The following is a 13,382-nucleotide window of genomic DNA, read 5'->3' on the forward strand; positions in this document are numbered from 1 at the left end:
ATAAATTATAATAATTTCAAGTATCATTGTAAACGACGGAGTTACCATTACAAGCATATTATAGTATCATTACAATACCTAAAAGTACAATTTGACTGCTTATGAAACTTTTTAATTTTTGCAAGTATTTATGAAAATGTCAAGGCAAATGCCTACTTGTTTGCCCCCACTATGAATGCCTCACAAGAGTTAACTTTCCTCTTGTCTTCTAGCTCATACATCTAACAACTACTATCTCCATATTCCTATTTTTGCTTGACATTTACACTTCTCACAAACTTGTGGTGAGAAGTGTTTCTTAATGTTTATTTTTCTTACCTTTTCAAAAAAATAAAATAAAATAAAATTACACTTCTCACAAATATGTGTTCAATGGGTGTAAGAAGTATTTAGAATAATAGTGTAAAAATGTGGGTAGATATATAAGAAGTATAATTTAAAAAATGCAATATTGTGATTGAAAAGGGGTAGGGTAGTAAATGGGATATGCCCAAAAAAAAATAAAAAAAAATAAAAGAGGAGTAAAGTGAACATATAAAGAACTTAAGAAACAAACTAATGGGGAAAACGTTGAGAGCATTTAAGAACAGAGATCCCATAATTTCTATCATTACAATGTTTCTTAGAAATCGACGAAAGAGGCAAAGTAATCATGAACTACTTTTATAATTTTATTTTATAAAAAAATGTTGAAGGATTTTGTTAACCGTATATTTCATTGGTATTCTTTCAATTGCAATATGATTTTTACATTTGTCAATGTATAATTTCAATCATCAATATGGTTGAAAATCTTTTGTACCGGCTATTGTTATTAGTCATTAAGACTCAAGTTAGAGGCCAAGAATACTTCTAATTACAAGGCCTTCAATTTCTGTAAACGACCTTTGTTCTAACCGACGTGGTTCCTCGACCTTTGTTCTAGGCCCCTTTGTGACTCTTTTTCAGCTCCCTTACCTAATTCGCTCTGTGTCAGACATCTTATGCTGCCAGTAAGTTCATAATTTACAAGTTCTCACAAGGTTTGTCTCGCAGGCACTCGCTCAAATGTTCAAGGTGGCAATGCTCTACTTCGAATTTATAGTATAGCCAAAGCATGTTGTAATAGGGTTTTAATATGCATGCTTTGTACTTTAGCTTCTCTAAACTTGTTACTTTCATTCAATGAACTCTTTGTCCAAAAAAAAAAAAAAAAAAAAAAAAAAAAAAATGGGTACAGACCAAAGTGCAAACGTCAAACTTGAGCCAAAGCCAGAACAAGTTAGATTTGAATATTTAGTTAACACTCTAAGGCTCTTAGCCAGTTATTATTGCTTGTCAAACTGAATACAAGTAGCAGAAATACCTTTCATATTTTGATTTATATATTATTATACATATTTTAAGAATGAAAAATGGCAAAAACCTAGCTCAATGCAAAAGAAACACACACTTGAAAGTAAAATAAAGAAAAAGATATTTCATTCCAAATCTAATCAAACAGTGTCACTAACTATATACTTAACAGTTAACAGTATACAAACTAACACTCTCCTCCCTGCTTAATCCAAGTGATACTTTTGAATTTAACAAAGACTCTCCCTCCTACTCAATCCAAATTACAGTCCATCAAAGCACCGATACCAGCTAACTACAGAATACTAGAGGAAATTTCAATTGGGCTATAACTCTGAGAGCAATTTAGAGTTATCCAACTGAAGATGCTGTGGCTGCCAGATGGGTAAGTGCTCGACGGTGATATACGGAACGAAGTTTCTTGTATTTCTGGATAAATGCCCCCAGCTCAATCTCTTTATCAAGAAACTGGCGATGAAGGGCCTCAGATTCCTCATCTGCTTTGTTCACTGCCTCTGCGAAGATAAAAGCATGGATTAGTTAAATTAAAGAATTGTGAGATGGTACTCACCTAATCACTAATCAGCTATTCCTTCGTAAGTTTGTACTTACATGCTGAGTTTGTAATTTTACTAATTACCCAAATAGTTTAGACTTATAGTTTTGTATCCTATTTTTATAGTGGATTTTCGGGTGCTCATCATCCGTGGGGTTTTTTGCCTCGGTTTGAGGGTTTTCCCAACGTATGTGTCCATTTATTATTTTTCTGCCATATTTCATCACCATTTATCTTTGATTCTGCTCACACTCGCAACCATAACATTTCTTTTTGCCAACTGTTACTCTTGCTCATCAAACTTAATCCCAAGTTCACTTCTAAATCAAAAAAGGAAGGGGGGCTAGGACCAAGGACTCAAGGAGTAGCAACTAGCAAACAAGAAAGGGAATATAACAATTTCGCCAACAAAACCTGGTGGAATAAATGAATCATCACCTCTGGCTTGTTTTACCAAAAACAAACTCTCGATTATCCAATTACCTAATGTGGACCTATAATAAGTCGATACTCAAATATATTCCCAATCTCAACCCCAAGGCAGGTATGTGCTGAGAGAGAAACTTGTACAGACCCAAGGATCATGTCATTAATCTTTCAAAGTTCATAATGAAATGCTAAAAGCCATTGGAGGAGAAAAGGAAAATGTCCAAATAGATAAAACTCAGCACACGGCCATTTCAATGCACCATTAAAAAACACAAAGACATAGCCAAAGTAGAATCCTAGAGCCTCACTTTCCACAGACACTAAGGGCTTGCCTGGAATGGCAGTAAAGAGGGAGGAAAGGTTAAGGGAGTAAAAATTTCTGGCACTTTTACTTGCCTGGATGGAAAGTAAAATTACAAGGGAGTAATATATTCCCCTAAAAAAGGGGGTAAAAGTTACCCAGGGCCCCCCAGTGTAATGTTTTCCCCCTCAACATCTACTGCGTCATTTCCATTTCTCTCTCTCTCCTCTTTACCAATCTGTCTTCAACCTTCCAACTCCACCATCTTTCTTCCACCAAAGCCAAGTCCTACCTAAATTATTATACTCCATTAGCTTACCATGGTCCGTTCAGGTTAGTGCTGGCAATGGAAGAAATCTTTACTCCAATATTAATGCCAAACTTTAGGAAAATGAAGTTTTAACCCATAATTGATTCTCTCCTAATTTTTGTCCCATTAGATTTTAATCCCTTAATCATTTCAAGGAATCCAGGCAAGGCCTAAATGGTAATGACTAATCAGCACTCACTTTCACAACGACTCCATAACTGAACTGGGACATTGGTCTACCATGCTAAAAATTACCTTTCAAGCGGTGCAGAAGTGATGCTGTAGAATAGCACTTCATAATACCCTCTTTTTGTCTCTCCAGATCATTTAACTTCTCCAGAGCATCAGCTAACTCACTTGTGCGAATGATCATGCACTGTAATAATATCAAAAGCAAAGAATGGTTTGAAAATTTCTGCACATTATATGCATAAACTTCACAAGGACATTAACTTGTCCAATTTTCATATGTCAGCCTCACCTGATTTCTCAGTTCCACTATCTGTGGTTCCTTCTCCAAATTTTCTCCTAAAGAACAAAAAAGAATTATAATGTTATGACTAAGATGAGCAGAGAGCCACAATATATATATATATATATATATATATATATATATATATATATATATATATATATATATATATATATATATATATATATATATATATATATATATATATATGTTTTAAAAAGTAAAAAGTAAAAAATAAAAAACAAAAATAAAAAATTTAAAATAAAAAAACCCTCACTTGCAAGCTGCAGAGTTGCCTTTTGCAATTCATCTCTAACCTGAAAATTGAATAAATAAGTCAGAAACATGAAAGAAACATATCACGAGTCATGTACAGACCTTGTTCTAGGGTTTCATGGAAGTAAGCTAACATGGACATCCATAAACACCTTCACCCATATTGGCATTCTTTAGTTTGATAACAGTCTCTAACGTCTTACTAAGTACATTACAAAGCTATCTCATAATAAAATAAAATAAAAGTGTCATTTAGTGGCGCAAGTTCTCAAGGAAATACACCTTATTGCTATCAAATGCATGCCCAGATATTCCACTTTTCACTCATTTTGATACTTAACCCAGCATCACACTAGATTCAATACAATTTTTATTTGAAATGTCATCATGATCCAGAGCACTCTCCTTGTGTCAAGACTCTAAGAGTAGCAAAACAAAGTGTGGTATAGAGAGGTACATTGGCTTGCATTTACATATTTAGAAATGGCAAACATGGTCTAAGCCTTAGTCCCAAAATGATTTGGGGTCGGCTAACATGAATCGTTATAAGGACCTGTCTGAAAAGGAACTATAATTAACGAAATCTATGAAATGTAAAAATTTGATATAAAAGAAAGTATAAATTGAGATAAATCAAAGACTCCACATGGGTATATTTTTCCTTAAGTATAAATCATTTAAGATAATCAAAGTGAAGTGTGTGAATAGTGCAAAAGTCAATCTGTTGCAACTAAATAAGAATGGAGGAAGTATATTTTACACAAAGAATTATATAAACGATATATTACTTTAGATACTTCTATTACACAAGTGATATTCCCTTCATCTCACACTAATTGACATATTTGACTTTTTTTCACTATTCATATATTAATTTTGACCAAAAAAAAAATATCATTAAATATAGTGTTAAAAATGTATTATAACGTTTCATAACCACAACTTTTTTTTATAATTTTTACTAATATTTAATTATATACAGTTAAGGTCAAATTAGGCATTGGCATGTGTGCCAAAGTTTTATTGTGTCAATTATTCTAAGGCGGAGGGAGTATACTTTAGACATTTAATAAACCAAGATACTTTGTGCCCACACAATGTTTTAAGCGATAAAGTAGAAAGAAAAATCTAAAGAACATAATACATGCACACTGTTATTGTACAAAATAAAATGATAATTCCAGTCAAGAGAAATAACATTAAGAATAAATGAATGTTTGAATATTATGAAAGCACAAGTAAAACATTTCAGCTAAATAAAACCTTATGAAAAATCCATCTCTAAATTCTTTTTCCTCTTTTCTCTTAAACATCTTTTATTTCAAGTTTACCAATGTGTGATTTTAACACTAATATCTTTAATTATCAACAAGTAAAAATTATTAAAAATTGATATTATGAAAGCATAAATCGAGGTGAATCTAACAAAGATCCAATATGACTATATTTTTCCTCAACCACAAATCATCAAAGCTATAATAGCTATTCATAGTAGAGTATGTGAATATTGCATATGTTAACATGTTGCAAATTAAAAAAAATTAAAACAAACAAAGTGAAATTTTGTACCAATTGTAGATGTGATTCTATTCACTATTACAAACGTCTGGTTCACATAATAGAATGCAATATATAACAAATTGTCAAGAATTTAAATTAGGGAAAAAAAAATAATTCTGGATAACTCACATTGTTCTGAGTCTTTACTTGATCAAGAGAGAATAAGAATTGATTGTAGGCCTCCTTGTCGTTCAAAAGCTTCCGTAACTCATCAACACTACATTATGACAGACAAGAATTACGGTCAAGCCTAATGGATTATCAACTAATTTCATTTGACAAGGAGGTGGAGTATTACAACCTCCTCCATAAGAGTAAATTTTAGGTCTTATTGTAATGTATCTTTAAACCTCAAATGAATTGCGCAGCCTAACTAGAAAAGATTTCCTCAAGCCCCTATATACATATAGAAACCAAATGTATTTCCACCTGTCCAAAGTTTCTCTTTCTTTCTTTCTCTTTCTTATTTAAAAAAAAGGGAGGGGGGGGGGGGAGTGGTTGGGGTGGGGGGCTAGTCTATGCAATTCTATGCTAGATACACTTGTTATACTTTAAGCACTACACCTTTAAACATCTACTTTGAGCACCTACACCTACACCTTTAATTAGAAATTAAAAAAAAAGAAAAATAAATAAAGTAAAGTTGATAAACATTAAAATCAACCCAACAATATCTTACATACAGCTTTTGTTGTTTATACATTAGCAAAAATAAAAGGATCAAAGTAGAGTGTATGCATAATAAAGTTAATATGATGCGCACATTATGAGATGAACTGATGAAGGGAATATTAGATTTTTATTAGTAATATTTACAAGTACATAGTAGTTGGTTTGGCTATCTTCAATTGTTATATTCAGTTTAACAAGATCATGTAATATTATCATTATCCCACTTCCTTTTCCCTTGTCCCACCTCTTGTTCTCTCTCATGCATTCCCAGAACCTAGTGTGGTCAGCCACCCACCCAATGTTACATGGATTCAGGTACTAGGCTAAATTGAGAAGAAGAAAAAAAAAAACATGATGTTAGTCCAAAATGAAGTGTCGGAGTGTCCATACCCATGTCAGAGGCGGACCCTTAAAGTAAAATGAAGAGTCCGAGAAACATAGCACCCAGCCACCCACCCATCAAGGATCTACCACCACACCCATCCTCCCCACCACCACCAACCAAATTTATTTATTTATTTATTTTTTTTTTATTTTTTTTTTCTAGAATCTACATTCACCCAGTTCTAAAGATCCCGTGAATGCACCTTTCTCAATAGATTCCTTCACTCGCATAACTTTTGGTTCAAATTCAGAAATATAACAGTTTCAGTTGAAGGAAATGCTCTCCGGCAAGAATCTTTATTTCTCATATAAATATGGGATGCATGGATACAGAAATAGTTGGTACAGGAAACCACATTATCATCGCAATCTTATTTGATAGATAAGATCGAAATGCATTCCGTTTTGGAATCAAAGAAAACCAAGATATGGAAGATGGCTTTTTTAGGTTGTGATTTGAAATAACCCAAAAGTTTTCTCCCTTCAGGCGGAAGAGACTCGCCAATTTATTCCTATGGAATAACTAGGAATACAAAGATTTAATCGGAAATATCGACAAATTCAAGCCGAGTTTAAAGAAAAAAAGGTCAACTATTCTAATTTAATCTGTATCAAATTTGAATATCAGAATAGCGGGTATATTCATGATTCAATACGCCAGGTCCACTTACTTTTCATTTGTTGATTTCGAACTTTTCCATTTCAAGAAATTTGATTCAAATAATCAAAAACTAGATGAATCCCTTGCGATGCACGGTTTGTTTATATTTTTTCAAATAAAATATTTTACTAAATATATATTTATCTAATAAAATTTGTGATATTCGCTTGCTTATTATTTGAATTTTTTTTAATTATTCTGTATTATTAATTTTGTTTCTCATATTTAGATAAAATTCCTAATATAAAAAGATAATATTTTATTTCACAAAGTTACATATGCGGCTGGTCACACCGTGTGGTCGAGATTACTTGGTCAAGGGTTACTCGGCTCGTCTAGGGTTACTCGGCTGGTCAAGGGTTACTCGGACGGTCAGGGTTACCCGGTCATTGTTTTGGTGTGTCTCAGCCAGTCACACGATATGGCCAGCTACATAGAAAACGCGCTAATTTTATTTTTATACTTAATATAAAACTTTATATCTAAAATAAATTGTAATTCTTTTTTTCATTGGCTAAAATATAACAATTTTCTATGTGACACTCGAAAATACCTTGAAAAAACCTTCCTTTATGTAATTTTTGTAAAAATTTATCATAATGTTAGTTCCATTAATCCAATTAATCTTACTCATGAATTTATTAAAAATAATAATCTTATGTGTTTATTTTTTATTATAATCCTACGTAGCGCTTTAAAAAAACTAATCTTACGTGGCATAATCCTATCGTAGCGTTTAAAAATATGAATCCTACGTGGCGCTTTTTTTTATTATAATCCTAAATAGCGCTTTAAGAAAACTAATCTTACGTGGCATAATCCGATTGTAGCGTTTTAAAAATACTAATCCAACATGGCGCTCTAATCATTTTTTAAAAATAAAAATCCTATGTGGCTCTCTAAAAACTCGGGAAAAAAACCCCTTCATATATACATATATATATGTACATATATACATATATACATACATATATACATACATACACACACACACACACACACACACATATATATATAGGAATAGTTGTTGATTCGAGAAACCGGTTATCATTATAATATAATGAATATTAGTTCAACTTTATAACTACTAATAATAAGTATAACTTATTATACTTACAAAGTTGCTTCTTTTGTACTTTCAAATATCAACAAACAATATTTCTATTCCCCGCTCAAATAGACTGTAGTTTTATGAAAAAACCTAAAAAGTCCCTTATCGGATTTGAACCGATGACTTACGCCTTACCATGGCGTTACTCTACCACTGAGTTAAAAGGGCCCTTTTAGCCAATTCTTGCTTAGTCACTATGTATATCCACCAAAAATATATCTATGTACATAGATTACATACAATAAGTTATTATATACTATACATTAAGTAACCGAATAGCAGCTAGGGACTCGTTTCGACATGCGTTAATAGGGTTAGTTTAACTTAAACTCCCTTTTTTCTTTCTATTCGACAACGGAAAGTATTCTGTAATTTCATATTATCTCGCGTTCTATATTAGTATTAGATTAATTATTAATATTCGATTCATTTTTAATGAATAAATTAGTCTATATAAATATTTAATAATTTTTGATTTTCTAGCGAATGAATGATTCATAAATGAAATTGAAATGACAAAAAAATTCTGGAATTGTGTAATACGGAAAGATCTTTCGAATCTGATTATTCGATTATATTGACAATTTCAAAAAACTGCTCATATTATGTTCATAGTATGATGGAAGTTTAGCCCGTATGCCCCCATTGTCTAGCGGTTCAGGACATCTCTCTTTCAAGGGGGTAGGGTACTACAAAAGGAAGTTGATCATAGATTAGCAATAAGCTTCAAATTGAATTGATTCTTCGATGCCCGAGCGGTTAATGGGGACGGACTGTAAATTCGTTGGCACTATGTCTACGCTGGTTCAAATCCAGCTCGGCCCAATAATCCGCTCATCCATTTTGAGACGAAGGTTTTTGTCTTCCCAAAACGGCTGATACACATAAAAAAACTAATCCAATTTTCTGTTATACTTTCTTTTTTTTTCTATTTGTTAGCTTTATTTATTTGTTTCGGGAAATTGAAATTTTGATCAGAATAATGATCTAGATTCATATTGTGGTATGGTCTACATTTGATTACGTAATCAAATCTTACTGACTTTGATCTCTAATGTTGATCACTATTATCATTACAACATATCAAAAAATTAATTTTGTAAATACTTTTCAGAAGAATCTTGTAAAAATGTGATCAAATATTTACTCTATGCATTGTGAGTGAAATAAATTGTCAAAGTTGATAAAGTTTTACTTCAAAAGTAAAATACGCCATATATTTAGGGATGACCCATCCTAGTAAAGTGTTTCACTTGGATAATCCTATCCAATGAAATCATCCCATTAGAAAAACTCACAGCATTCTTGGGAAATAACCATCCTTTTGGTGATCCGCTAATGCACCGATCATTGAGCCAGCATTTTTAGATTGAAAAACGACAAGGGCTGAGTGGCTTAAATAATTAAATGCAGTTTTAAATTCACATCAAGGGTAGTAAAAATTCATTATTTGAACCTGAAAGATTCTATAGCAGATTAACGATTCAAACAAAACTATCATTATGACCAATAAAAAAAATAATTTAAAAAAAAAAAAAAAAAAAAATCAAATATGAAAATCATGAGAAAAGATACTCACCCCGTATCTAAATAAGTGAAATGTTTTGACTTTTTGCACTATTCATCTAAATTCACTTTTACTAATGTTTGTGATTTATACATAAGAATAAATATAGTCTTGCGGGTACTTGTTGGAGTCGTCTTAATAAATAGTTTATTAATTAATATTCAATTGTTATAATTTTTACTTATTAATAATTAAAGATATTATATTATCAGTCAAAATTTTGCATTGTCATGCGTGCACAAGAGAAACGTTTCACTCATTTAAATACATAGGAAGTAAGTTATAAAACAGTCATTTTACTCGTCCCATTTTTTTTTCTTTTATTTGGGGGGGAGGGGGGAGGTTAAAGTTTGATTGGACAACTTAACTAAAACAGAACAGCAATGACAGTTTGCATAGGCAATTTAGCAAGCAATTTTCCTTAGTGGTATAAGAATTAGAGTCTTAGAGAATCGAGGCAGCCAAAATGATTTGTTTTTGCATTAACAATTATCACATGCTCTGAATATTCGCTTTCACAATCCTAATCATAGCCATACAAAGGCAAAGAGAGTAAGACCTCTAAGGCTCTAAATCCTAAATAAAATTAAGGTTCACACAAAACTTGAGCCCAATCCACAGTCATGGCTACTACAAGAAAGCCTAAAGTACTTTCATGTATCTAAACTTAGCAAGTTATATAAGAGAATAAAGAGATTGCATGGTGAACAACTTCCTCAAAGTAATCAATAGCTTCATAATCAAGGATATGATGATAATTTAGAGGCTTGTCGTTGTCGTCACCATAAAAAGGACTATGGCCTTGTTCTTTTTTTCCTTAAGAAGTCTTAGAGAACATAAGCTCTGAAAAAGCTACGAAATTCATTTTACAACTAAACATATGTTAAATACGCATCTGGGCCGCACCCGCAAACCAAGAGAGAGAGTCTACTTCACAAGTCCAAAGGAGGTTCCATCCCAAAACCATATTGGTAATAGGAGGAGTAGCCCCTTAGCCTTATAAAGTATTTGACTCTCTCTTCTTTTCTCGATGTGGGGCACTTACATGTGTTATTTGGTAGGATATACTACTTCAACAACATAAATTCAAATTAGTTCTAGAGAACTACAAGTAAATTCAAATAAAAAGGTTTACAGCAAGGGAAAAGAACAAAGCCTAATGCATAAGTTTTTTAGAGCTTATTTTGCTGAATATGTCTTTGCTAAAACAAACTTATGTTTTCTCCTTTTTGAAATTGTTTATGATAAATAAATTTAGTTGTGCTGAACCTAATATAGCTGAACTTCACTCTTCCTTTTTTTTTTTGTTTTGTTTTTTTTTTTTTTTTTTTTTTACTTTATTGTACTGAGTTTATTTTTATTGAACTAGTTTTTGCTGAATTAAACTTACATTTGTTAGACATCCCTTATTGGGGCAAAAACAATATGATTTCTAAGTCGAATACCAAAAAGCCTAACTAGAAGTAGGAAAGTTGTAGGAGGAACAGGTAACTGAAACTTTCAGCAAGTTTTACATCGGAAGATACTGAATGAAACAATGAATACATTTTGAAGCTAACCTCTTGTCCCTGAGTGTAGAAATTACTCCAGCAGCTTCAGCAGGTGAAACATGCGGACTAGTTTCTGGCCTTTCAAATGGCTTCGGTTGACTGTAACTGCTAGATGAATTGCTACCAGGTGTTGAGGGGCGAGAAGAACTTGGGGACTCGATTACAGATGGAGGATACCATGACTGTGCCGGAGCTTGTTGTGGACGTGACTGTGATCCCTGATCTTGAGATCCCCTGTCAAGGCAAAAATAATGAACTAAGATTAGATAGTAATATGAAAGAGTAGTCTGACACCTGTAAACCCGGGCATATACACCACTGACATTGCACACAGAAATATAAGCTTGAGACTCATAAGATATACTCGGTATAAATTTTCATGTAATTTTGATTTGCATGTAATTGAACTATTGAAGTCTTTTGATTTGCATGTTATTGAACTATTGAAGTCTACATTAGCAGGAATACAAAAGATTCATATCATATAAAATAAGTATTAAATCACTTATTTTGAGAAGAGAAACATCTCCAAGAAGCAAAATCTCCCCTTATTTCTCATCCACCATATCTACACTTAAGGAGAAGGGGTTGACCACTAAGAGAGCTCTTTAAGTCACAAATCAATACGCTAATTCGCTAAACCTAGTATGTGATAATGTTCATGTAAAGAAAAATTATACAAACCTAGTTTATGAAAGCAAAACTTCTTTACCAGATTACCACGATAACTAAAATCTTGGCGGCCAACAAAAGAAGCAAACATCATTTTATGGTTTATTATCACCATTTATTAGCTGAAAAGGGCTCTTTAATAACAACTCCTACAAATAAATTCAAATTTGAACCTTTCATTGTTTCCCATTATGCAAACAAGGGTTGCAAATAATATATCATTCCGTTCGCCTTTCCGAACTCGGGTATAAACTCGTATTCAAATACATTTATTTCAAAGGAAGCAAATATAGATTGTCAATTAAGGAAACTGATATGAACTATCATAGCCATAATTTCAAATTATTTTTATGATCAAATTCTGCCAGATAAAAAAACAATTTGCTATACTACACCAATTTATAGCTCTTGAGCTGATAGTAACAAAACATCGAAAATTACATATTCATAAAATTCGACAATTTCATCAAATTGCAAATTACAAAGTCAAAAAATCATTCAATTACTAAAAACAAAGAAGGCTCGAAAGATACTAGAATTAATTTCAGAATTAAAAAACCAATGAGAAAATTAATTAGCGAAAAATGATTATAAATTACAGAAATACGCACCAGAATCTGAACATCGAGGATTGATTGAAATAAATTGAATCAAGATTCAGCGTGGCAAAAACCCTAAATTGATTGAAGTTGATTGATTGATCAAAGGAAGGAAGGAAATTGGTGTTTTGATTGAGAATTCAGAAATGATGAGAGAGAATATACGCTGAAATTTGTTAATTATGTATGCGTGCTACAATCAAACACGCGCTTCTATTCCTGCCTAATGCCGATGTTCTTAGCCTTTTTTACTTGTTGATTAAGCATTAAAGGCTACTCCGTATTAACCCATTTAATAATCATGCTGAAATTGGTTGATTAAACATTGGTTATCGTTCTTAAAAAAAAAATTGGAAATAAGTTTGTTCAATAAGTTGACACACACTAGAATACTAATTGGGTAATCCGGACAACACAGTCCCTATCCGAGTAATATCTGATCGACCGGGTAACCCCGGCTACACAAACCTCTGACCGAGTAACCCTATAACCCTGAATAACTCCAACCACACATGAAAATCTACGAAGTTAGTTTGGTATAGCTATTTGCTGTTTTGGTTTTTTGTTTTTAAATGTGAATGTCATTTAATAAGCCAAAATTGGTCAAACTTATTAAAATCATAATAATTTGAAAACTAACAAAAAAAAATTAGAAACAACTTTTTCTTTCCTGCTTTTGGTTATTTGTTTTTTAAAAAAAAAAAGAAAATTAAAAACAAAAAACGATTCTAAACAAGCCCGTGATTTTTACTTTTCTGTAGTCAGTTTTCTTAATAATCATTGTTTTATACACAAGACTAATTTTTTATTCTTAATATGACATATACCATATGATTTTTAAAAATAAAAACCAAAATACGGAAAATTACAGTGATACCGAAAAAGCCATTAAGAATAATCAAACATTTCGATTATTCCGCAGTAATC

At 32.1% G+C, this 13,382-nt stretch overlaps 1 protein-coding gene across 1 annotated transcript; it reads right to left on the reverse strand.

Annotated features, from left to right (window-relative positions):
• Positions 1–1,274: 1,274 nt before the first annotated feature.
• On the reverse strand, positions 1,275–12,756 carry LOC110728596 (vacuolar protein-sorting-associated protein 37 homolog 1-like). The gene is made up of 7 exons (XM_021908234.1): positions 12,468–12,756; positions 11,194–11,418; positions 5,369–5,456; positions 3,681–3,720; positions 3,413–3,459; positions 3,187–3,307; positions 1,275–1,850 (listed from the first exon to the last, which is right to left on the reverse strand). The coding sequence occupies exons 1-7, from the start codon at positions 12,479–12,481 to the stop codon at positions 1,687–1,689; spliced, it is 699 nt and encodes a 232-aa protein (XP_021763926.1). The 5' UTR covers positions 12,482–12,756; the 3' UTR covers positions 1,275–1,686.
• Between the last annotated feature and the right edge of the window lie 626 nt (positions 12,757–13,382).

Source organism: Chenopodium quinoa, unplaced genomic scaffold (genome assembly GCF_001683475.1).
Source record: "Chenopodium quinoa cultivar QQ74 unplaced genomic scaffold, ASM168347v1, whole genome shotgun sequence".
NCBI lineage: Eukaryota > Viridiplantae > Streptophyta > Magnoliopsida > Caryophyllales > Amaranthaceae > Chenopodium > Chenopodium quinoa.

Coding starts and splice junctions, on each gene's coding strand:
- LOC110728596 (XM_021908234.1), bottom strand. Junction 3,460..3,680: donor GGCAACTCTGCAGCTTGCAA/GTGAGGGTTTTT, acceptor TTTGTTCTTTAG/GAGAAAATTTGGAGAAGGAA. Junction 3,308..3,412: donor TAGTGGAACTGAGAAATCAG/GTGAGGCTGACA, acceptor ATATTATTACAG/TGCATGATCATTCGCACAAG.